General features: G+C 62.0%; 1 protein-coding gene across 1 annotated transcript; it reads left to right on the forward strand.

Moving 5' to 3' along the window:
• The first annotated feature begins 1937 nt into the window (after window positions 1–1937).
• Window positions 1938–24408, forward strand: MAP2K3 (mitogen-activated protein kinase kinase 3). Its single transcript, XM_059998764.1, has 12 exons — window positions 1938–2125; window positions 14390–14456; window positions 14774–14822; window positions 15578–15691; window positions 15787–15906; window positions 16511–16627; window positions 17522–17573; window positions 18728–18855; window positions 19302–19379; window positions 21649–21788; window positions 22868–22913; window positions 23388–24408. The coding sequence occupies exons 1-12, from the start codon at window positions 2077–2079 to the stop codon at window positions 23469–23471; spliced, it is 1044 nt and encodes a 347-aa protein (XP_059854747.1). The 5' UTR covers window positions 1938–2076; the 3' UTR covers window positions 23472–24408.
• The last annotated feature ends 296 nt before the right edge of the window (window positions 24409–24704 follow it).

Here is a 24704-nt window from a genome sequence, read left to right on the forward strand (position 1 = left end):
GTCCTGGGTCTCTTGCTCATGCATCTATTTATAGCAGCCCACATGGAGTTTTGTGATTCTTGGGCTGTCTGTCAGGCTCCCTGACTAACCGTCACCTCCTCCAACGGCAGGGCCTCGTCTGAGTCATAGGAGCAGGCCAGCATGGGACTAGAGTTGCTCCCAATGTCTGTGGCATGCTTTCTGTCTGTCCTTTGCTCATTCCTCAAACATTTTTCCTGGCCTACTATGTGCCAGGCCCTGGGCTGTGCATCAGGAATGCCCCACAGCCAGTGAGTTGGCCAGATCCCCGCCCGGGAGGCGCTGACCGTCCAGATTAAGAGTCAGATTAAAAGCAGAGGAAATAGGAAAGGCATTGGTGGCATGAATGCTGTGCAGAGAATTACAACTGGTTTGGGGGTATGGCCGGAAAGCCTCTTAGGGGAGTTCATTTAAGAGGAGGCCTGCAGGATGAAAGGGACCAGCCCCAGCAGTCACGGTGGGAGGGTGGGGGAGAAAGATGTTTCAGGCAGAGGGAACAGCAGAGGCACAGACCGTGAGGCAGGACCGGTATTGGCGTGTACAAGGGGCAGCACTGAGAACCCTTGCATATGGCATGGAGCGGAGGGGGTGACAGGGAGCACGAGGGGAGCAGGAGTCCAAGTGGTTGGCAGGGGCCCGAACCCAGAAAACCCACCAGACCAGGCCTGCAGTCCCACTAGGGAGGTATCTGCTGCTGGGGCCCATTTTGCAGATAGAAAAGCAGCAGGACCCATTTGGGACCGAGCGCCCTGGGCCACTCCAGACACCCAGGTGTTGTGAGGCCGGGTCAGCTTCCTGTAGGAATTTTAAAAACATTTGCTGGGCACCTAGTGAGTGCCAGGACCTAAGCCAGGAACTTCCAAGCTTGCACTTGTGAACCGACTTCGGAGAGGCCGCCCTGTCCCCGTGGCACAGGTACGTCAACAGGCACGGAGTGGCTCAGGATGTCTCTGAGTGGCAGGGTTGGCATTTGAACCTGTAACCTGATGAGTCCATAGCTCATGCCTTTCCTCCTACTGCCTGGGGATGCAGGAGGAAATAATGACAATTAGCAGGCCTCCCCTTATCTCATCTTGCCCTCCCCATCACTGTGTGGGTAGGCCCTGCTGTCACCCCATCTTACAAGTGGGAGGGCACCTTACAAGAAGGTGGTGGAATCTGCTTCCCTCATGTGAGGCTCCTGGCAGGTCACACACTCACGCCCGCGTGAAGCGAGGGACTGACCCCGTGACCTTTGCCAGGGTGTCCATCCTAGTGACCTGGTCCCACTGCCAGATTGGTCAGTGGCTCCCGAAATCCTCCAAGGCTCCACGTGGGAGCCGAAGGGAGGGCTGGCCCGTCCGGACTGAATAGTCAACAAACACCTCCTGAGTGTCCGCGGTAGCCCAGGTCCCTTTCCACCAGCTGCGACCGGAGGCGCGGACGCGAAAACAAGCTCCGGGGTGACCTGAGTTGCCCAGGTCAGCCCCGCTAGGAAGTAGTCGAAGCGGGATCTGACCCTGGCCCCACCCGGGGGGTGCACTTTGACCCCCGCAGCACCCGCCTTCCCGCTCCCCGGGGCCGCAGCTGGGCGGGCCAGGGGTACCCAGGGTTTCTGCGCACAGGAGCCAGCGCGCGTGAGGCGGGGCCCGGGAGTGGGCGGGGCTTGCGTCCGGACAGGCAGCGGGAGGGACCCGCCGGGGCCTGGGGGGCGGGGCCTGACGGGTTTCCCGGTGGTGGGCGGGCTTGACAGGCGGTGGGAGGAGCCGTACCCCGGGCCAATGGAGGGCGAGGCTTGAGCTTGACGGGCAGGCCCCGGCCGGCGATTGATAGGCAGGGGCCGGGCACGGAGACCGGCGGGCCAATGGGTGCGCGGGGCGGAGCCTGCGTCGGCGCCGTCCGGCCGGGGCCCCCGCCGCGCTGCCCAGTCTGGCCCCGCCGCCGCCCGCCGCGGACGCGTACCGGCCGACGCCCTGCTAGCCGCCCGGGCCACCCGCCCGCAGCCATGAGCGTGCTCCGCCCGGGCCGAGCTCGCCGCCCCCTGGACTAGTCCCGCCGCCGCCCCGACCCGCCTGCACCATGGAATCTCCTGCCGCGAGCCAGCCCGCCGGTGTGCCCGCATCCAAAGGTAGGAACGCCCGGGCTGCGGACCCGACCTCTGCGCGGTCCCCCGGCCTGCACCCGGGCAGCTCCCCTGCCCGGAACGCCTCCCTTAGGTCCCGGGCCCAGCCGGACCCCAGTTTAGGCCTTGGGGCTGCACCCAGGCCCGAAGTCGGGAGAGGGTCTCGTTCTGATCACCCCGTTCCAGGTCAGGAACCTTGCTTGGACCTCCCACTTTGGGCCTTAACTGCACCTTGGACAGGAACTCTCCCAGTCTGGGTCTCTCAGCTGGACCCAGGTGGGATTCACTCTGATCTTGCATCCAGCCCCCTTCCACTCCCGGGTCCCAGGGCTGTATCCAGTCTGGGCCCCCAGTGGTGCTCCCCTGCTGCGGATCTCTCTGTAAACGCCCCCTCCCGTGTGGCTGCCCTGGCCACGGTCCAGCTCAGAGCTCCCCGTCCTCTCCCCCAAGGCTCTCCACCCTCCTAGGTCACACATTGCCCCATCCCTGGCGGCCTGCACCCCGTCCTGCAGCTCTGTCTGCAGCCCTGTCTTCCGGGGAGCCTCTCTTGGCCTCCCACCCCACCCTACTGCATGGCCTCTCCATCGGCTCCCTCATCTGGACTTGCAAGCTTCTCTGTGCACGGGGGCGGGCGGGGGGGCGGTGCTCACCTCTGACGCTGCCTGTGGGTCCTGGGCTGGCTGCCCGGTGGGTGCTGGCCCTGCGATGGGCTTGCTCTTGTTTTCTGCAGGCAGCCGGCCTTCCTGGAAATGTCTGTGAGGTGGCGGCTGCGGCAGCAGGCTTTGTCATGCAGAGGGGGAGGATGAGACTTGGAGGGCGAAAGGGGGATTTTTTTTGGCAGGAAGAGGAAAGGATGTTTTTGGCATGTCGGAGTCTCAGCGGGCTGGGCTGTGTGAGAGAGTTCCAAACCGGACGCAGCCGTAATGAATGGGCTGCCCGCGGCTCGCTAACTTGCTGTCTCTGGGCCTCGGTTCCTTTATCACACCTACCTTCCGTGGACTCCTGGCATAGGATGTGAGACAGTGAATACTAAAGAGCTCTAGGCAAGTGTGGGTGATGAGATGAAGAGCTCAGAGGTGCTGGGGAAGGGGTACTTGCTGCGTTTTATTACTGTTACCATTCTTCTCGCTGGAAAGGCCTCAGCCATGTGGGATCCAGGCCTTGCCTCTGTTGGGCTGTAGCTGCAGAGTGAGGGGGAGAAAGGTAGTGGCTGGCACTTAGGGGGCCCCTAATCAGGGGTTGTCTCTGCCTCTTTTTCTCTGCGGTTGGGCGAGCCCAGGCAGCTGGAGGGCTTGTGGGGTCCTGGGGAGGGTGTGGGTCCTTCGCTGCCCCTGCTCCTGGCGGCTGCTGTGGCTGGGGCCAGAGCCCAGCCAGCCGGGTGGGCAGGGTAATTACGTCTTACATAAGTGGGAGGCCGGATCCCTGACCGTTGCCCAACCACTGTGAGTAACCCAGGAGGCACTCGAGGGGGAAGACGGCTGGGGAGGGACTTGGACTGCGCAGACCTCGTGGAGCTTGGGAACCGGGAAATCAGACACTTCTTTTCCCCAGATCCAGGTGTAGGCCTGGCCTGGCCAGCGCTGTGAGACCTCGGGCAGGTCCATCAGCCTCTCTGGGCCACAGTGTTTTCATGGGTGGAAAGAAGAGGTTGGAAGCAGTGTTTGTTTTTGAAGGCCCTTCAGCTCTTCCAGGCAGGGAATGCCTCATCAAAATAAAAATTAAAGTTGCAGGGTTGGGAAGGGAGAAGGGTCATGGGTGTGAAGGAATAAAGCACTTTGGGGAAACACTCAAATGCTGTGTGACCTGAGTCCCGGCATTGCCTTCTCTGAGCCTCTCTGCAGAGAGAGGGCCGGGATGCATTTCCAGTCTGTGGGTCCAGGTAACAGATGATATTGGGTGGGGACGCTGTCATCCTCTTTGGGGTCTGTGGCAGCATGTGGTGGGGAAGCCATAATGACCTCTTGCCAAAAATCCCAAGAGCTCCCACTTACCAAGGTTTTTCCGTGTGCCGTGCGCTAGCCCGTTTATTGCTCACAGCCCCATTCGCAGACGAGGAAGCTGAGGCTCAGAGGTGTTCGTTGCCTTGCTTGAGGTCACACAGCTGTGACAGATGGAGCTGCTGTTCTAGGGCTCAGCGCTCTTCTGCGTCCCATTTCTGTGATGGGTGCTTGGGCTGAGCTGGTGGGATGCTCCCCCTCCCCCGTCACACCTCTGTTCTGAGGCATCTCCTCTAGCCCATGCCTGACCTGGAGGACGGACTGAGCAGAGGTGATGTCTCCTGTGTGCAGAGCCCTTTATAGCTGGCACATTTCATACTCTCTGCGGTCCGGCCCATTTGTCAGGTGACAAAACTGAGGTCAGCTGGGAGGAGTGGCTTGACCCAGCCCTCCGTGTCCTGGGCACAGGCCACAGTCTGTCCTTCTCGCCACCTTCTCGAGGAATTTGGACCAAGCAGGATGTGGTTGGTGCTCGACCTTAGGGAGCTTTGCCTCTAAGCTTCCTGCCCTGCAGGGGTGCCCTGCCCCGTCCTCCGTGCCACAGCCCTTGGGAGTTTTCCGGGAGTGCGCGAGGCCCCAGGCCCTACAGCCCTGCCGTTTTCCCCGCTTCCTCGCCCACATGCCATCTCTGCCTGGGATCAGAGGCCGAGGGCAGCCGCGGCCAGAGGGCAGGGGCACGTTCGGTCGGCACAGTCTGGGTCTGCTGCCTCTGGCCACGTTTGTCCTTGGGGTGCCCCCACTGCACCGTGAGTGCTGCCCCCGTGGGCACTTCCTGGTTGATCCTCAAGTGGCTCCCGGATGCCTGACGGTGACACTGAGGCTGCAGGAGCACCGCGTCCCGGCCCTTCCTGCTGTGCAGCTGCCCTCCCCTGACCTGCCCTGTCCTGTCCTGTCCTGTCCTGGCTCTCGGAAAGATTGGAAGGTGGCACTTGGGGACTTCCCCCACCCCTGGCGTGACGCACAGGAAACTATCCGCCAACCTGTGGCTCAGGGCCTGAAGGGAGCAAAGTTCTCAGTCGCTTGTGTGGGGAGAGGGCCGGGGCAGCGGAAGGCTTCCGGCGTGAGTCAGCGGGCACTGGGCGCTGACTCACCCGTGGGGCACGCCAGCCGGCTGGCTGCAGCTTAAAGGGCCAGTGCCTGGCCGCTGGTGGGTGGGAGGGGGCTGGAAGTCCCCACCTCTCGGGCAGCCTGTGGCCCGGAGCTGGGCACGGAGGTGGCCACCCTCCTGGACCTGGGATAGAGCCGGGAGCCCCCTCCTGGCCCTGCGCCCACCCCCCCGGAACTTCCTCTGTTAGGCAAGGGCCCTGCTTCCTCTGTCCAGGGAGCAGCGGCCGTTTCCCGCCCTTGGCCCAGGGCCTCCTCCGGCTCCGATGTGCTCCCGGGGGCCGCGGGCGGCCGAGGAGCAGAGGTGGTGCAGGGTCCCCTGGGCTCTTGGGAGACAGGGCTGTGCAGAGGTGAAGACTCTGCCGTCAGATGCCAGCTCAGCCCCTTCGCTGTGACATTGGACGTCCGCTGCCTACTGTAAATGCTTTCAGTCCCCTGGCACCGCCCGGCTCTCGGATGTGAGGCCTCGGTTTCTTCACCTGCAAAATGGGAGTGGGAACCCTGCGTGCCGTCTTGCCGGCAGCCGCGAGGACAGGTGTAGACAGCCTCATTCCACTCTTACTAAGTGTCGGGTCCTGGGAACAGCGAGACTGCCCTCTGCCCACAAAGAACCTCAGCGAGACAGGAAGTAGGGCAGAGCCTGGGCTCGGGGGTTTGAATTCTCACTTGCTCCACTGCTTCCCAACTTCCTCACGTGCCCTCTCTGACCCTCAGTCTCCTCTTCTGTAAAGTGTGAGAAAACAGCCCCGCACAGGGTGGTGGTAAAGGTGGGAGATGGTGTTTGTCAAACAAATGTCACCTGTTGTTATTTTCTCATCGTTACGGTGGTTCAGTTGTTCGTTGCTGGATGAATGCCAGCATGGGGACCTCTGGTGATGGACTTGAAGCTCTGTGACACGACTCTGGCTGCAGGGCCCTGTAATGGCAGCTAGAATATACCAGGTTCTTTCCTCACTGCTCCCCAAGCTGGAGCTGGGAGCTTCATTGCCTCTTGGGCCTTCCTGGGGAGGGCTCGCGGGGAACGGAGAGGACGGCGGGCCTGCCTCGGCCTGCACATCGGCGTCCCCTGCAGCATGGGGGCGTGTGGGACCGGGAGTTGGGAGGGTGGGAGCCTCCTAGGCCAGCCCCTCAGTGGGTGGAGCTCCGTCAGGGCCAGGCGGGGCACCTGCTGCAGGAGCGCAGGGGTAGGTGGAGAGCGCCCTAAGCGCGGAGCGGAAGGAGGCCCCGGGGGAAGTGGTTCTGAGGGTCCAGCTCCAAGGCCTCCGTGTCGGTGGGCGGCAGGGCTGAGCTGAGTGGGGAGCAGCTGGGCGGGGCCTAGGCCGCTGTGGGGAGCATCGTCAGCGTCTTGGGAGGGGACACTGTTGGGTCCCAGAAGAAGAACGCCACGCAGGGCCCTGTCCCAGCTGGGTGCGGCGACGGGGCGGGCCTCCCTGAGCTCAGCTTCCCACGCTGGGGCTCATCGCCTTCCCGGGACTGGCCGGGCCTCTCGGTGTGGCCCCTGTGGTCAGGCCTGCTTCCCCAGCAGTGGCCGTGGAAACCCCCCGAAGACTCTTGTAAAGGGCGTGAAGAGCAGGCAGGGCTGGGAGGCAGCCCCTCTGCAGCTCAGACACCACGCTTGGGCCCATGTTCCACCCCAGAGGGGGTCACCAGGCTCACCCTGACAGGGCTTCCCCCTGCCCCTCCCCCCAGTCCTGGGCACAGGTCCCTGTCACCCTCCCCCTGTCCTGAGGTCCTCTCTGGGGTGTCCTTGCAGGCTGAGCTGGCATCCAGGGGCTGCCCTGGCTTCTCTGGGAGGCGTGTCCAGTCGCCCCTCTCCCCTGGTGCTCGCCCTGGGCCGCTCTGCACTGGCCCTTCTGCCCTGTCAGGGCAGACACCGGAGGGATATATGGAATGTACCTGTACGTTTTAAAGAATAAAGAAAAGTGAATTCTGTATACCCAACACCCCGCTAAAGAAATCTCAGCTTACTGTGCGCCGGCAGCCCTTCAGCGTTGCCTCTCCCTGACAACCGTCCTGATGCGTGTGCTCATCATTTCTGTATTATTGTTTTCTTTTTTTTTTTTGCGGTACTCGGGCCTCTCACTGTTGTGGCCTCTCCCGCTGCGGAGCACAGGCTCTGGACGCGCAGGCTCAGCGGCCATGGGTCATGGGCCCAGCCGCTCCGCGGCATGTGGGATCCTCCCGGACCGGGGCACGAACCCACATCCCCTGCATCGGCAGGCGGACTCTCAACCACTGCGCCACCAGGGAAGCCCTGTATTATTGTTTTAAATCAAGCCCTAATGTACGTGTGGTGTCGTTAAGCTCACTGGCCTGCAGGAGCCCCAGGCCGGTGTCCACGCCATGGTCCGTGGGACCAGCATTGGTGTGTAGCGGTGTTGGGGGAGCGGCTAGAGCTGGCTGGCGATCAGGCGCTGCACTGCGGGGGTGATACCGGGACCTGCGTGGAGGATTCAGCGTGTTAACACGTGGCAGCACTAAGTATGGGGCCTCAGGGTTAGCGTGTCTGAGTGCCTGCAGCTGTTATTACTGTTGCTTCAAGTGAACGTTCAGCCCAAGCGGCGCAGTGCTCGGACTGTGCAGCTGTACCACAGCCCTGAGTTGCCTCGTCTGCGTCACTGTGCAGCTTCGAGGGTTTGTCTTAAGGTTTGCACGAGCCAGTGGGCACGAAGGGACAAGTGAAGGGCCTCGGATGTCCGCGGAGGTGTTTGGGTGCCACGAGGAAGTAAAAAGGGGGCCACGGGGCATCGCTGTGCCTCCCTAGGTCGCTGCTTCCCCGGCGTTGGCGGTCAGCGGCTGCTGAGGCCTGGATGGGAGGCTGCCCGAGGCCGCTCGGCGCGGGCGCTGGAGAATGTCTCCTGCCCTTTGTTCTTCTGTGCACCTGGGTCTGGGCCTCCGGCCCACGCCACCCCCTCTCACTGCAGCCCAGCTCGTCCCGGCCCGAGTTGCCCTGCGCAGACCCGGATAGTGTGGTTGGACCGTTGCTGGGTGAGTCTGCGGGCACTTCCAGCCCGAGCCCCCTGCCTGGATTCCCCCGCTGCAGAGCTCTCCAGGTTGCCTCCTCTTCCCCGTCAGCCTCAGCTCAGATCTCACCTCCGCAGGGTCCCCTGCTTCCCTTTTCTTCAGAGCACTTAGCACTGTGGAAATCGACGTAAATGGTGTGTACCCGGACTTTGTTAGTTGGCTTTGTCTGTGGCCCTGTCTCTCCCCAGCCCCGGGCGTCTAGGGCCGGATCGTTCTGGCTTGTGGGGCAGCACCTCTGGCCTCTACCCACCAGATACCAGTAGCATCCCAAGTTGTGACAGCAGAATGTCTTCAGGCTTTGCCATGTGGCTGTGGTTAGAGCGTGATCCTGGGAGGGCGGGGCCCTGTCTGCTCACTGCTGAAGGGACGGATGCTGTGAGCTGGGTGGGCTTGGGACCCTCCCCACGGGCTCTGCAGATGAGAAGGGCCCTGGAGGTGGGGGGGACGAGGGATGCCGAAGGCCTCTGAGGCCAGGGCCTGGCCCGGGGGCCACCGTGCCGCTGTGGGGGCACAGGGCAGGGCTGCTGGGTTGAGCGGCCCCCCGCCCAGCCTGGCACTCCCCTGTGGGCTCGGTGCTAAGGGCACCGTGGCGGGTGCGGGCCTGGCCCGTGGAGGCTCCCAGGAAACGGAGAGCCCTCCCCTCTGCGGGACCTTGGGGAAGGGCCACTGCAGAGCTGGGGAGCCGGTGTGAGGGGACGTCCCTCCTGTGCCTGCCTCTCCCCCCGCAGAGCGGTAACGGGGGGATCACGATATCGGGGGTGGGGGTGGGCCTTGGCTTAGCTTGGTGCAGGTCAATGTACTGCCCCCCGAAAGCCTCTGCGTCTCGGGGCCTCAGCTTGCCCACTTGAGCAGTGGGAGCGGGTTGGCCTGGTTGGTCTCTCTCTGTGGGACCCCCACAGGATAGAGGTGGCCAGCTGGGGGCAGGGCCAGGCGGGGGCGGGGGCGTCCTTGGACATCTGGCCTCTGACACCTCCGTGGTGGCATGCGCTTACTTAACCTGATGGGCACGGACCTGGGGGACCCAGGACGTCTCCAGCAGGATTGGAAAGCACGAGAGGCACCCCAAATATCCAAAAGTAGGAGGCGGGAATAACAAAGTGGGAGCCGGTGCTGCTTTCGTCGGGGATGAGACAGAACGTGGCGGGGTGTGGGGCTCCCGTGCGCGCGAGGCCCGGCAGGGCCCGTGGTGCGGGGCTGTCTGCCCTGCCCCCCGCCGCGGCCGCAGCCTGAGAGCCGGGCACGGCCGTTTTGTTGGAATCTCCCCAGGCCCCGCTCAGGGTCTGCCCCCCACCAGACGCTTGCTGTGACCTCGCCTGGTGCCTCCTCTCCGACCCTCTCGGTGCAGCAGACCCGTGAAGACGCTCCGGGGCTGCTGAGGGTGTTGACAGAGCGGCCGTCGGGGCTGCGGGCCCCGTGTTAGCTTGGGTCCCACGCGTTTCCAGGTGGCTCAGTCTAATCTTCCTCGCGCCAGGACCACTAAGGCAGGGGACTGGACCGCGCGGGATGCGCTGATACCCGTGCGAGGTCGGTCCGTTGTCCCCACGTCACAGTTGAGGCCCAGAGAGGTGAAGTCGTTTGCCTGAGGACACCCAGGTAGGAAGTGGCAGCTTTGCAGTTTGAGCCCGGGCTGCCTGGCTCCAGAGTCAGTGCTGCCTCTGAGATGTACCTACAGGGCTGTGACTTGTGTGGAGCCGGCTGGACGCGGGAGAGCCAGTTAACAAGGGCGCTTCGCTGCACTGAACAGGCAGAAGTTGAGGCTCACGTCAGCTGGGACAGAGTTGCAGGGAAGAGCATTCTGGGCAGAGGGAACAGAACCAGGAAAGGCCCTGAGCTGGGAACGACGGTGGCTCATCAGGTCATGGCTGGAGTCCTCGTGGCCTCCTGTGGCTCCCCTGGAAGGCCGGCGCGGACGAGGACACAGGCACCCGGTACTGTGCGCTACTGCACTGGGAGCTGGCGGGCTCGTCGTGCTTTGCTGGTGGCAGCCCACAAAGTCTGTTTGTCGTGGTGACAGTCGCCACAGTGGCCTGCACCTGGGCAGCCCTGGCCCGGAGCAGACGGTGGGAGGGGCCGGTGTCCTGTTTCTGGCCGCCCCGCAGACCCAGTTGTGTCACTCTAGACGTAGGCCCGGGGACCCTGACAGGCAGGGGGTCCTCGCCCTCCTCCCCTCCCCCCCACCAACACTGCAGCCACAGGCAGGGAGACTGAAGCTTGTCAGGGGGACGTTCCCAAAGCCCGGGGCGGGCCGTGGGTGTGCAGGCTGAGCCCAAGAAAGGTGGAAAGGGGGCTGAGAGCAGAGAAGGCGCAGGAGGGCCTGCGGCTGTGAGCCCTGGACACCCCCACGTGGATTGTTGCCTCTTAACTTAAAATGTTTCATTTTCTGGTTACAAAATAGCATCAAGTCAAGAATAAAAGCCACCCGTATTTCTCACTCCTTAGCATGGATTTTTTCACCTCTGCAGAGGCGCTGATGATAACTGTGGTGTCCACCTGTGGGCCAGTAGAGGGCCGCCTACTGTGTGCCAGACCCTCGGCCTTGCCTTTTCGGGTGGCAGGTGCACCTCCGAGCGGGTGAGAAGTAGAGGTGCGGGCAGGAGGGCGCTGTGCCGGGCTCCAGCCGGGCTGCAGAGCTGGGCTTCCTCTGGCCTGGCCTGTGGCGTCCGCACGCCGTGGACCCCTGCGCCACCTTGGGGCCTGGTGGTGACTGAGTCTGACCCGGGGCAGCGCAGGAGTGGCCTCAGGAACCGAAGCCCCGGCTTTTCTGTTTTCCTCTTGGCGTGTGGAATGTGCTGGCTTCCCTTGGGGGGGCGTGACAGGCCTGTCCCTTCCTCCCTGCAGGAGGGGTGCTGTGAGCCGCTGGCCTGGCCTCTTGGGGTCTCCAGGTGTGACTCCTGGCCAGACCCTTGACTAACGTGCAGTGACTCCACCTCCGAGCCTCAGTTTCCCCAAGTAAAATGAGGCTAAGAGCTCCTCTTCCAGGGTCGTCGGGGCGTCTGGAGGAGATGGGAAGGGCCCGTGTGTGAGTGGCAGGTTGCTGCTTCATGGGCGAAAGGACTTTGAGGGAGACCCCCCCACCCTGGCCCCTGACAACCAGCCACCTTGCCTCGTCTGTAAGATGGGATGAAATCTCTCCACACACAAGGTCACGATGGGGCAGCTGGCACACCCCCGTGCTGGGGGCAGGCAGTGGCGCCAGTCAGGTCCTGGACGGGCCCTGGGGGCTCAGAGGTGGTGAAGCAGCTCGATGCAGGCCGAGCGCTGTCCTAAGTGCTTTATCTGATAACTCTGCAGGGAGGTGCTGGTTTTTTTGTGTGTGTTTTTTTTAATTTGGTTGTGCTGGGTCTTACTTGCGGCAGGCGGGCTCCTTAGTTGTGGCATGCAGGCTGCTTAGTTGTGGCATGCGAACTCTTAGTTGTGGCATGAATGTGGGATCTAGTTCCCTGACCAGGGATTGAACCCGGGCCCCCTGCATTGGGAGCATGGAGTCTTAACCACTGTGCCAGCAGGGAATTCCCAGTAGGTGCTGTTTTTGTCCCCATTGTATGGATGAAGATACTGAGGCCCAGCCTGTAAGGGGCAAAGGTGGGATTTGAATTTGTGGCAGAGAGAGCCCATGCTTTTGGCAGCAGGGTTGCGCGAGAGCCGAGCCTGGTGTGGAGTGAGCAGGGGCCCCAGCTCCGGGGCTGTGGGCTGTACCATCGGAGCACTGACTCGGCCGCAGGCCCGGGGCCGCCTGGGTCAGGGCCTTTGGCCAGGACTGAGGCTCTCCTGCCGGCCGCCAGGGCACAGACGGATGCACCTCAAGCCTGGCATCTGGGGGCCCCTGGGGGTGTTTCTATGGAGAGGCTGCAAGTGTCTGCCTACGTCACCCACCGTGGGGTAGATGCTGGGACCCCAGCCCCACCGGACTTTTCCTGGTGGTTCTCCCAGCTCTCAGGGCAGCTGGGCGCGGGCCTCGTCTTCCCAGGGGCACTGATAACCCCTCCTATCATGGACAGTGGTGGCGGCCCCGCCCCCGCTGCTGGGCCGGAGCGCGTGGGCCTGTCTGGATTCACAGATGAGGCGCTGAGGCTGCGCAGCAGGGTGTGCTGGAGGCTTGATCCAAACCCGGTTCAGAGGTAACTTCAGGAGGGTGTGCACAGGGTCTCCTGGCGCCCTGTGCGCACCTGCGGCACGAGGCACGGGGCCGTGGGCGGGAGGCGGAAGGACGTGCCTGCGGGAGAGGCACATGGGCACCGTTTCTGCTCCGGGTGGTTTCGGGAAGTCCTGGTCGAGTCCCAGGTCGGCCCAGGGCGCTCGATGCCGATTCTTCTTTAGCACCGACCGTGTGCCGGGCACCGGGTCGCACTCTTAGCTGGCCAGAAAGTCCTGGAGAGGCGACACTTCTTGTCAGTCCCTGGCGGTGAGGGGTGAGGGAGGCGTCGCCTCGGGACTCAGGCCCACCCCGCACCCTGGGGGGTGGGAGTGGGCTTCCTGGGGCCGTGTGGTGAGAATGTGCACAGGCTGCGGCCTCCAGGGTGAGTGGGCCCAGCCAGAGCTGGCCCTGCCCGCGCCTTGGGTGGTCTTCCTCCCCTGGGACGTGGACCCCGCCAGGCCCCTCTCACCTCCCACCCTGTTGGCTAGAGCTGGGGGTGGGGCTCCTCACAGATGGGGATACTGAGGCCCAGGGGCACTGCAGTGTGCCCGGGGCAGTGGGCAGGGGTGAGATGAGGCCATGGGTGCGTCCTCCAGGCCTGGATATGCCCTGCTTTGGCCCCTGCAGGCCTGCTGGCCTTACTTCCCGCTTTCCCAGGAAGGTGGGCCCCCAGGAACCTCCCCCGCTCCCAGCCCGGCGTGAGCCTGGGCGGGGATGCCGACAGCATCAGGGGTAGCTGTGGGTACAGGCACCTCAGCCTCGCCGCCTGTCCACGGGGAGGGCTGTGTGGAGGGCTGGGGAGCTGGCCCCAAGCACAGGCAGGCTTGGCAGCAGTGGGAGCTCGGCCGGTCCAGCACCCTCGCTCCACAGGGGACGTCCTGCCCTGCCCTGGCCAGCCCCGGCTGTGGAACCAGCAGACCCGGGTGCACATGCGGTCCTTTCCTGACTCACCTTCCTGCCCTTGGCCCTGGCCCCGTTTTCCAAGCTGAGCCGGTGCCCTGGAAGGTGGTGTTTGTCCTCATGCTGTGTCCAGCTGGGGCCCCTTCTGGGGAAGCTGAGGCTGAGAGGGGCGGGGCGCCTGCACACAGGGTCCCGGCCCACGGGCCTGGCTGTGGACACCCCAGGCCGGGTTGCATGTGTTGCCTGCCGGCAGGGCCCCCAGCCTGCATCTGCGCTCCAGCACGACGGGTGGGGACGTCGAGGCTCAGAGGCGGGGTGGGCGGCAGAGCCGGGGCTCCGGCTTGGTGGGTGCCCCCTCACCGAGGTTAGCACTGCATGGGGGTGGGGCGGGTAGAGGCCCTGCTACCTTCCCAGGCTGCTGGACAAAGCCCCACACACTGCGCGGCATCAACACCGCAACCTCCTGTCCCCCGTCTGGAGGCCGGAGCCCATCCAGGTGTCGCAGGGCTGGTCCTGCTGCGGCCGTGACGGGAGGAGCCTCCCCAGTCTTGCCCCCGGGACTGCAGACGGCCATCTTCTCTGACGCGTGTCTGTCTCTGTGTCCAAATTTCCCCTTTTTAAAAGGGCACCTGTTATGTTGGATTAGGGCCTCACCTTAAAGACCTCGTTTTAACCTGATCATCTTCTGTAGCTCTCCAAATAGGGTCATGCTCGGAGGTACTTGGGGTTAGGACTTCAGCTTTCAGGGGTTAGGACACAATTCAGGCCTTCGGAAAACTTGGGACATAGGGCTCTGCGTGGGTGGGAGCACGGGGGCCTGATGGGGGCCGTGGGGGCCAGTCTGTGACGGTACGTCTTCCTCGGAGGTGCCGTCTCTTCTCAGGTGGCTGTGGGGTGACTGTTCCAGGAGGACTGGCGGGGCTCAGGCCCTCCAACCCAGGCTGGGCACGTCCTCTGGGCTCCCGGAGGCCCCGGGGCCCCGTCACGGCGCCGACTTCGCTGACCCTCGGCGTCTATGTCTGTGCCGGGGCCCTGGGGCTCCTGCCTGTCCCGGGAGACGCTGACTGAGCGGTGGCTGAGCGGACGCTCCCTTCTCTCCCTCCCATTTAGGAAAGTCCAAGAGGAAGAAGGATTTACGAATCACCTGCGTGTCCAAGCCGCCGGCGCCCAGCCCCACGTGAGTTGGCCTCGGGTTTCCCCTGGCGCCGCCCAACGGCCTCCTGAAGGGGCCACCATGAGCCGGGCCCCTGCCTGGGCAGCACCTCCTCTGGGCAGCTGCGGGGGCCACGGGCCTCGCACGTCCGCTCAGGGCCCTGCTCTCCCGCTGAGGACGGAAGGCGAGGCCCTGGCCGCGTCCGCGTGCTGTACCGCGTGCTGCCCCGCACACGCTCCGTGGCTGGGGGTGGGGGCTCCCGGGCAGGATGTGCACCAGGCTGGGCTGCCCGCTCAGGAGGGCGTGGCTCCCCGGGCTCACGGCCCCGCTCCTCCCTGCAGGCCCCCCCGGAACCTGGACTCCCGGGCCTTCATCACCATCGGGGACAGGGTAGGTGTTGTCGGGCCCTGGGAGGTGGCTGCGGGTGGTGGACAGAGCTGGGCTGGGGCGGAGCGCCGGCTCCCCGCTGCTGACCAGTGGCCCGTCTGGGGAAGAGGTGGTGGCTGCCTCCTGGGGCCCTGGTGAGCCGGAGCCGGCGTGGAGCGCCCTGACCTCAGAGGAGTGGTGCTGAGCGCGCAGTTCCCCGGCCCTGCCCTCGGGGCCGGTGCCCGGGCACCTGCGTTTCACTCGCACTTCCTGATGGCTTGGGAGGCCCGGCTTGGGGACCGTGTGTGGACCACAGGACACGCCGAGGCTGTCCCGTTCGTCCCCTGCTCACTCCCTTTTATGGCTGCTCCCTGTGAGGTGAGGCCCTTCTGTTGTCCTGTCCGCGTCCCCGGTGCCTGAAGCAGGGACTTGCGTGTAGTAGGTGCCGAACGAGGGGTTCACTCTGTCCACCTGAGCGGGGCGGGGCGAGAGGGAAGGAGCATCTCTCAAGGGCCCCATGCCGCTGGGAGCACTTTCCAGGCTGGCCTGCTGACACCTTGCAGCAGCCCTTGGAAGGAGGTGCTGTGCCTGTCCTGTAGAAGGTGAGGGGAGGCTCAGAGAGGTTAAGTGAGTTGCCCCAGGGCACACAGTGGAAGTGGTTGGGGCAAGATTTGAGCACAGGTCTGACTGGCTGGCAGTCCTCTCTTTCTGCTGCCCCAGCATCTCCACTGGCGCCTGACTTGGCCCCCGTGAACCCTCTCTCTTTTGTGTCCCCCAAGAACTTTGAGGTGGAGGCGGATGACCTGGTGACCATCTCAGAGCTGGGCCGAGGCGCCTACGGGGTAGTGGAGAAGGTGCGGCACGCCCAGAGCGGCACCATCATGGCCGTGAAGGTGAGCAGGGCCCCCAGCCTGGGGCTGTCAGGGCCGGGGGCACCGGGGGCCGCGCACCTGCCTCCCAGCCCCTGACCGCAGCCCTCGCCCCGCAGCGCATCCGTGCCACCGTGAACTCGCAGGAGCAGAAGCGCCTGCTCATGGATTTGGACGTGAACATGCGCACGGTCGACTGCTTCTACACCGTCACGTTCTACGGGGCCCTCTTCAGAGAGGTGGGCCCTCGGGGGGCGGGCCCGGGGGCTGGGGCTCAGCCAGGCCCAGGCCGTGGTGGGGGAGACACTCCAGCCTCACCACAGGCTGGGTCAGAGCTGGCAGGGGGCCCAGGGGCTTGGGGGTGCCCCAGGGGGTGCCGCACCCAGCCTTCTCAGAAGGCTGTCTCGGGTAGGGCGGGCGGTGGGGGGCTGGCGGAGGAAGGGCCCGTCCATGCCCCGAGCTGTGGGGCGGCGGGGGGGCGGGTGTGGGGCTGAGGCAGGAGGGGTCTGCAGGGCCGGGGCATGGGGCTGAGCTGGCACAGGCAGGCCCCAGAAGCCCCCACTGGAGGGACACAGTCACTTCTCTCTGGAGCCTGCCGTGGAATTAGGGGTCAGATGGGGGAGCGCAGAGGTGACAGCGGGGGTGGGGGGCTGCCGTGTGGAGCCAGCAGAGTGGGCAAGCCTCGGGGGAAGGGGAAGGAGCTGGGAGGTTGGGGCATCCGCAAAGGCTGAGGGGTGTAGGTGTGTCGGGGGCGCTGGCCGGCTCCGGGGAGGTGGGCACGGGAGGACGCCGGCCCAGGCAGTCCTGGGCGGGCATGGCTGAGTTCCCGATGTCCACGTGCAGGGAGACGTGTGGATCTGCATGGAGCTCATGGACACATCCCTGGACAAGTTCTACCGGAAGGTGCTGGACAAGGACATGACGATCCCAGAGGACATTCTCGGGGAAATCGCTGTATCTGTAAGTGGCTCAGGCCCTGCTGGGGTGGGGGTCCTGATGTTGTTGTCTCGGGCAGAGTCGGGCCCCCAGTGTGGCCCCCGGCTGTGGCCCTGAACCTGGGCGGCTGCCCCTCGAAGCCCAGCTGCCGCCACCCTGGGCCAGAGCCTCCCTGCTGAGGAGACCGGGGCGCCTGGAGCCGCACAGCTTTGGCAGAGCAAGGCCCTCTGGGGCCACGAGAAAGGACTTGGTGTTTACAACTTCCTCATGCCCGGGACGAGGCCGCTCTGGGGCAGCTCACAGAGGCATGGTGTTGGGGGAGGGGTTCGCATCCGTGCTTGCCTCCTGAGCTTGCATGTTCCTAGGGCAGGGCGGCAGCCCCGGGCATGAGCGCCCCGGCAGCCAAAGCAGAAAGGGAAATGGAGTCAGCGAACCAGCGGTCCTTTCTCCTGACCGCACCTGCGAACGTGCGAACATCCCCCTGGCATTGAATCAGGGTCTTTGGGGTCATTCCTGTGGGGAATGGCTCCGAGCATGTAGCCCACTGACTGCTGAGGGAGGGAGAGGAAGCAGGGAGGCTGCAGAGGGCTGGGTTCTACCAGGAGCCTGGTAGGGGAAAGGGACAGCACCCTGGGAGCTCCTAAGTCTGGGACTCTGCAGGGTCGTGGGCATGTCACTTGAGACCCTTGCCCACTCAGAGCAATGCAGGAACCCAGTGCGTCTGCACCAAGGTTGCTGGGACCCCACAGCAAAGGCTGGGATGTGGGCAGGGCCTAGGGTAGTGAAGGGTTGGGTGTGTACCTGGGAGAGGGCGACGGATGGCCCTGGGTGGGGTGTCTTACAGCTCTGTCATTGTTGATGCAACCGGGAATCACAGCCATCCGGTCTCTTCCCCCCTCTTCCTGTTCCAAATGCCAGATTGTGAGGGCCCTGGAGCACCTGCACAGCAAGCTGTCCGTGATCCACAGAGGTCAGTGCCCAGGCCGGCCGGCGGGAGGGGGCCTGGCTGCTCACACACACGCTCTTGCCCGGTCCTGCTGGGCCCGCACCGCCAAGGCTCAGAGGCAGCCGGCTCTGACGTGCCTGTTGGGTCAGGCGCTGAGCCTGTTGCCCGGTCCAGGCCACTGTCCACTCCTCCCAGCCATTTTCCTCAGCCCCCAGGCCCAGTCCCAGTTCCACTGGCTGGTGCTCCGAGCACGGATGGGGTGGACCGTTGTCCTGGGAAGGCTGAGCCGTCTTGTTTTGATGTGTTGTTTACGTGTCGCAAGACACGCAGGGGGCTTGTGTACCGCTGCGTGAATCTGATCGTTGTTTACGCTGTGTAACCCCCGCACATCAAGGTGAAGGTGTTTCCAGCCTTCCCTGCCCTCCCGGCAGTTCTCAGCCCTTCCTGCTCAGTCATGCCCCCAGCCCCCCACGCCCTGGAGCCGCACTCCTCTGATTTCCCCACAGTGGGTTGGTTTTGCTTGTTCTCAGCCTCCCGCTTGGCCCGCTGATTCTGAGACTCACCCAGGCAATGTACGTCCTGCCTCTTCATCTGTGTTCTGGGTGCTCTGCTTTTCCAGACCAAGTTCATTAGGCTAAGCCCCCTTGACCACTCAGTGGCAGGTTGTCACGGAACCTTCGGCCCTTTTTCTGGGCGTCTGTATCCACACAGAAGTCCCCATAGAAGGCAGCAGAGATGCGTGTGTGTGTCCTGTGTGTGTGCTCGCTGGGCGGTCCCTGCTGTGACCTCCAGCACACTCCATGTCCACCTCGAGTCCGGGGGCTCTGGGTTCTCCCGCAGACCCCTCTCCTGTGTTTTAGCTGCTGCCCTGCGCTTCCTGGACAAATCTGCCGACCCCTCTGGGTGGGCATGGGGTGGTTTCCAGTGCCCACGCTGTCAGTGACGGGTCCCCCTGGAGCCTGGGTGGACCGCAGAGCTAGAGGTTGTGCTGGGAAGTGGCGGCAGAGTCCCAGCTGGTTGGCTGCAAAGACATGGTCCCGGGCGAAGCCCCAGAGCCCTGACCTCCTCCCCTAACTGTGGCTGGAGCCCGGGGCTCCTGGCTGTGTGGCCACCAGCTCTGACCTGGGCAGTGGGGGCCCCACAACCAGGAGCTGAAGGGCGTGTCCTGCCCTTGGCAGACGTGAAGCCGTCCAACGTGCTCATCAACAAGGAGGGCCACGTGAAGATGTGCGACTTTGGGATCAGTGGCTACCTGGTGGACTCTGTGGCCAAGACGATGGATGCCGGCTGCAAGCCCTACATGGCCGTGAGTGGTTCCTGGGCCACCCCAGGAGGAAACAGCCAGGCTTGGCCACCCCCGCCATGTCCTGTGTCCATCAGGGATGAGGCCTCCCCAGACCCCGAATTTCCTGCCGTTGGGGGCAGAGGGGTCTGCTGCCCGGCCCTCTCCACCCCTTTCTGACTGGCCCCGTGGTGCCCATTTGGGTAATAAGTCTCACCTCAGGGAGGTGGCTGGTGGGGCCTGCGGGGTCCCACCCCTCCCCCAGTGTCCCGAAGGTGGGACCCCCAGGCAGGGCAGCTGGGTGGCAAGACTCAGGCCTCCACCTTGAGACCCTGGCCCTCGCTGGCCTCAGCTTCCTCATTTGCCCCGGGCGAGGTGGGATGGGTGAGCGCTGGCCGCTCGGTTTGGGGTGGGGGAGGCCAGACCCAGCTGAGGATGCCTGGGCGACCCTGCTCTGGTCCCTCTTACAGCCTGAGAGGATCAACCCGGAGCTGAACCAGAAAGGCTACAATGTCAAGTCCGACGTCTGGAGCCTCGGCATCACCATGGTACCACCTGGGGCTCCCTTGCTCCTTGGGAGGGGCTGTACCAGGTCCTTGAGCTTCCGGGGCCTGGGAAATAGTTTAGCCTTGGACAGAAATGTTGGTTGGCTTCACAAACTGAGGAGAGACTGACGTGTCATCAAAAATTACGGTGTCTTAAGGGGAGCATCTGCGGGTGCCTTATGCCCGCCGTGGGGTGAGGGGCAGCTTTACATGTTCTCGACGTCTCTGATGACTCGTCCATTGGACTTTACCCGGCGCTCGTGGCGCTTGTCGAGAAATCACAGTCGACCCCAAATTAAGTGAGCTCCCTGTACATGTGGCCCCCTCACGATCACAGTGAGACTCAGCCCTGGCGCTGGACGGTCACACTGCTTCTCCACGTTTACTGTCACAGATAACATCGTGCTGTGCATCTCTGTGCCCAGAGGCTGTTGATATTTTTGTGGTTTTTTATTTTTGAGCTCCTTAGAAAAAATTACCAGGAAAGGAATTACGAGGTCCAGGGTTTGGACACTTCTCTGTCTTCCTACTTGTAAACTCTGGTGGTCCTTCTCTGCTGCCCAGGCAGGGTCCTCACTTCTGTGTGTCGGAATCATTGGAAACTCTAGGAAAAAACGCAGGCTGAGTTTGTCCTGTGAAAACCCAGGGTCACACCCACACGCACCGCACTGTACCGCCTCCATCTGAGGGGTGCATTTGTGTCTTGGCTGGAAAGGGGCCTTTAGCCTAACGGGAAGATGCTTTCTTAGCACAGGGACTAGCGATCTGTTTGGGTGCCAGTCACCACCAACAAGAAGCGTTTGCTTGAGCTGAGGTCTCTTCTGTTCAGTACGGTGATCACTTGTCGGGGAAAGGGGCCTGGGTGGACCTGCTTTGTGTTTTCATCTCAGCGGTCAAAATCGGAACCCAGAGTTTGCTGTGAGCTGCCAGTCTTTTTTAAAAAATTAATTAATTAATTAACGGCTGCCTTGGGTCTTCGTTGCTCTGTGCGGGCTTTCTCTAGTTGCGGCGAGCGGGGGCTATTTTCGTTTCAGTGTGCGGGCTTGTCATTGTGGTGGCTTCTCTTGTTGCAGAGCATGGGCTCTAGGTGTGAGGGCTTCAGTAGTTGTGGCTCACAGGCTCAGTAGTTGTGGCTCGTGGACTCTACTTTTCGTTTAGGTGTGCGAGCTTCTCATTGTGGTGGCTTCTCTCGTTGCAGAGCACGGGCTGTAGGTGCGCATGTTTCAGTAGTTGTGGTGCATGGGCTCAGTAGTTGTGACTTGCGGGCTCTAGAGCATCAGCTCAGTAGTTGTGGCGCATGGGCTTAGTTGCTCTGTGGCACGTGGGATCTTCCCGGACCAGGGCTCGAATTCGTGTCCCCTGCATTGGCAGGTGGATTCCTAACCACTGCACCACCAGGGAAGTCCCGAGCTGTCAGCCTTTCCCACAGATGACTGCTGCCAACTGCAAGTGAGGCACCCAAGGCACAGGGAGGTCTGGGTCTAGTAGGAGAGATGAGGCCATGGTAGCCTTGTGTCCAGTGAGTCAGGGAGAAACAGTGATGAGGTCAGAGCTGGAAGGCTTCCTGGAGGGGGAGGCGTTGGAGATGGGCCTTACAGGTATTGGTGGCTGGGCAGTGGGGACTCTGTGGAGGAGGAGGGGCCTGTAAACTTCATTTCCTAATGGAGTCTGGTGGATTGTTGCACAGTCCAGTAGATGAAACTCGTGGTCAAAGGCAGACCTCACAGTCTAACATTCCTTCTGCAAACACATGGGAGTCATTTCATTTCCTGTTTGTCCTTTCAGTAATAACAACAGCCCAAATAAATGGCAGCAGACGCTTAAGTCATTGTTGAGACATTAGGGAGTGGGGAGTGGCCTGTGGCAAAGGAAAGGGAAACTGGTTGCCTATCCGAGTTCCCTTGCTGCCAGCAGCCTGTGGGAAAGCGTCCCCAGGTTGGCAGCTCCTCTGATTTCTTCAGATTAGCTGAAACCTGGGTTTTCATGTACAATCTTCTGAATTCAGATTGTTTGAAAACCTGATGATAGCTAAGCCAGTCAAAACTCAGGGTTGGATTTGCTCCATGAGCCATAGCTGCTGGCTGGGTCAGAAGAACTAACTACTGGTGTCCCCTTGGCTTGCATCTTTGGTATGATGTCACCTATCAGCCTCTGGACCTGCCTCACAGTCCAGCTCTGGGTGCTGGACCAGGACAGGCAGGATCTGTGAAGGCCCTGCTTCTGCGTGCAGAATGTGGGTGCATCTGACCCAGTGCCGCTGTTTCCACTGCAGATCGAGATGGCCATCCTGCGGTTTCCTTATGAGTCCTGGGGGACCCCGTTCCAGCAGCTGAAGCAGGTGGTGGAGGAGCCGTCCCCGCAGCTCCCAGCTGACCGCTTCTCCCCCGAGTTTGTGGACTTCACTGCACAGTGGTGAGTCTCAGTCCTGCCTGGACCTCTGGGCCTCCCCAAGCCCAGTCAGTACCCCTCCCTGTCCTGGCCAGATCCCAGCTCCTCCCTGGGCTTGGTCTCCTTCTCCTTTAGCAAATAACCCCCAAACAACATAGCATCAAAATAAGTAAGGCAGAAATAGTTTGAGTGCAAGGAAAATTTGACAAACTATGGTCCTAGTGGGGAGATTTTAATATAGTCCCTCTAGAAATGGACAGATCATGAAGATGGAAAAAGAAAACAAAAAGCATATGGAGGATTTAAATGCATAACAAATTTGCTTTCATTGCTGTTTAGAACTTCGTATCAAATTAAAGAATGCCCACAGGATCCTTATAAAAATTAATTATGTTTGAGATTACAAAGGAAATAGAGGAAGAGGCAGAAGGCAAAGCCATATAGGCCACGTTCTCTGACTGTAATTAGCTGGAACAGGAAATCCATAACTGAAGAGAAAAAAGCTACATGCAAATTAAAAGTAAATTCTTCTAATGCACTCTTGGGTTATGAGAGAGATTTAAACAATAAAATTATAAACTAGTCAGAAGTGAAGACGATGAGAATATAACATGTCAACATCTATGTGTTGTGGCCAAAGAGATACTCAGAGGAAAATTCGTAGCCTTTATTTCTTTTATTGGAAAATAAGAAAGACTGGAGACAAGTGAGCCTGGCAGACAGAGTCATTTTCTCCCAAGACCCGTGGTAGGGGGTATCCCGATTAAGGATACCAAGTAAGTGATTGTTAATGTTAGCATTTTGGTATTGGGATCATTGCAAATTCCCTAGATCACTATAGAGACAAGAAAGCTAACACCCCAAGAGGCAAAGAAACTTGGTCCAAATCTCTGTAGTTTGCGCCATGGATCCCACTCCGCCCTTGGAAGCCCCCCCAGAACAGTCCGGCCCCTTCTTCCCTGAGCCCAAGGAGCATGTGTGTCCCCTTGCTGCCCGGGCAGGGCTGAACCCAGACTGGCTTGGCTGGCCTGGATGGGCTGGACTCACTTCTTCCCTGCCAGTCTGGCCCCAGCCTGCCCTCAGCCTGCCCTGTTCTGTCCTAGCCTGAGAAAGAACCCTGCGGAACGCATGAGCTACCTGGAGCTGATGGTGAGTGTGGGCGGGACTCTCTGGGAGAGGGCTGCATCTGTGCACAGCGGTGGGCAGCTCCTCTGGCTTGCCTGGGCATTCACTCCTAGGAACTCCCGTCGCTCATGTGTACCCTGGCTCCCTCCTCCCCACTCCATGCCAGGCCCTGTGGAGGGAGGCAAAGGGCAAGGGGGGGCAGGTGGACCATTTTCTTTGGAGGCATCAGGGAAGGCTTTGCAGGGGAACTGGGCCTAGAAGGGTGAATAAGGATTTACCCGCTGAGGGACAGAGGCCTAGCGTGCACGGGGAAGAGTGAGTTGAGGGTGGCTGCGGGGGGGCTGAGGAGGAGGCCGTGAACGTTGCCTCTAACAGGAGGGCTTCTGGGGGGCAGAGGTCCTGGAAGGATGACTAGGAGTTTGCTGGGCAGGAGGAGCATGTGGGAGCACCTCCACCTCGCCCCCTCCAAGGTGACTGACTGCCTTCTGTCCCCATCAGGAGCACCCTTTCTTCACCTCGCACAAAACCAAGAAGACCGACATCGCTGCCTTTGTGAAGGAGATCCTGGGAGAGGACTCGTAGGCGGCGGGGCCTTGGACCCACTCTGGCCCCGCGGCGCCGCGCAGCCCTCTGCTGCGGCAGTGCTTGCCCACACCCATAAGCTACTGCCAACCTGGCCTTGGGCGCCCGGGAGGAATCCAGGGGGCTGCTCCCGCCTGACAGGCTGTCGGTCCCAAGTGCCAAAGAACCAGACCATCGGGGCCCTCCGGGGCCTCTGCCCCTGCTGCTCCAAGGACTCTGAGACTCTGGACTTGGAGGGGCCAGACGCCCCTCACAGAGAAGGCAGTGGTGCCTTGTACAGGCCGCTGCCTTGGCCCGGCCCTGGATGCCACCCAAGTTGTATATTTTTTTATCTCTCGACTGAATGGACTTTGCACACTTGGCCCAGGCTGGCCACACCTCTGTCCCGGCATCGGTAGGGGGACCCAGTAGGGGGATGAGCCACGTGAATCCCCTGGAGCCCCCATGAGGCAGATGCCAGAGCCACCGAGGCCTTCACCCCAGCACTGGCAGACGGGGCTCTAAGGGCACCGGGGCCACCTCGCCCCTGCCTGCCGCCTCTAGGGGTGTTGTTTCACTTTTATTTTTTTAATTTATCCTCTTGATTTTTTCCTTTCGCTTTGTGGGTTTGGCTGGTTTTTCTTGCATGGTTTGGAGCCGATCACTTTTCTGTCACCTGCTAGGGGACCATCAGGCTAAGACCTGCCCTCTCTGCTCAGGCTGGGGTCTCAGGGGATGGGCCCAAGGTCTCTGCTCAGAGAGGCGCTAGGGGAGCCATCCAACTCACTCTCCTTGGGGACCGGCTCGACGGGGGCTGTGGATTTGCTTTTGGTATTGTTTTAAAAAAAAGAAGAAAATATATTTTTTTGAAGAAAGGACTTGCCCGTCCAGGGTCCTGTCCCTGATTGGCTGGGGCAGTTACCTGATTGCTGTTTTAATTTAAAAAAAAAAAAGTGGGACAAAAGGTCGTGTGAGACTGTGTGTCATAGCGGCGAGCCCTCCTCCTGCTTAGTGACGGCTGGTGGCCCTGGAGGGGGGACCCCTTGCCCCGGGACAGGGACACGGCAGCGTGATCAGGGGAGTGGGGGCCTCTCACCTGCCGGGGCCCTGCACTTCCACATGTGAGGACGCGAGGCTGCCCCCAAGGGCCGTGATGAGCTGCCAGGCCCTTGCTGAACACTGGACAGAGCGGCAACACAAGCCCAGTCCCGAGGGGCCACCTCTTCCCCTGGCATTGACGAGTGCATTGCCAGG

This window comes from Delphinus delphis, chromosome 19, assembly GCF_949987515.2.
Source record: "Delphinus delphis chromosome 19, mDelDel1.2, whole genome shotgun sequence".
Classification (NCBI taxonomy): Eukaryota; Metazoa; Chordata; class Mammalia; order Artiodactyla; family Delphinidae; genus Delphinus; species Delphinus delphis.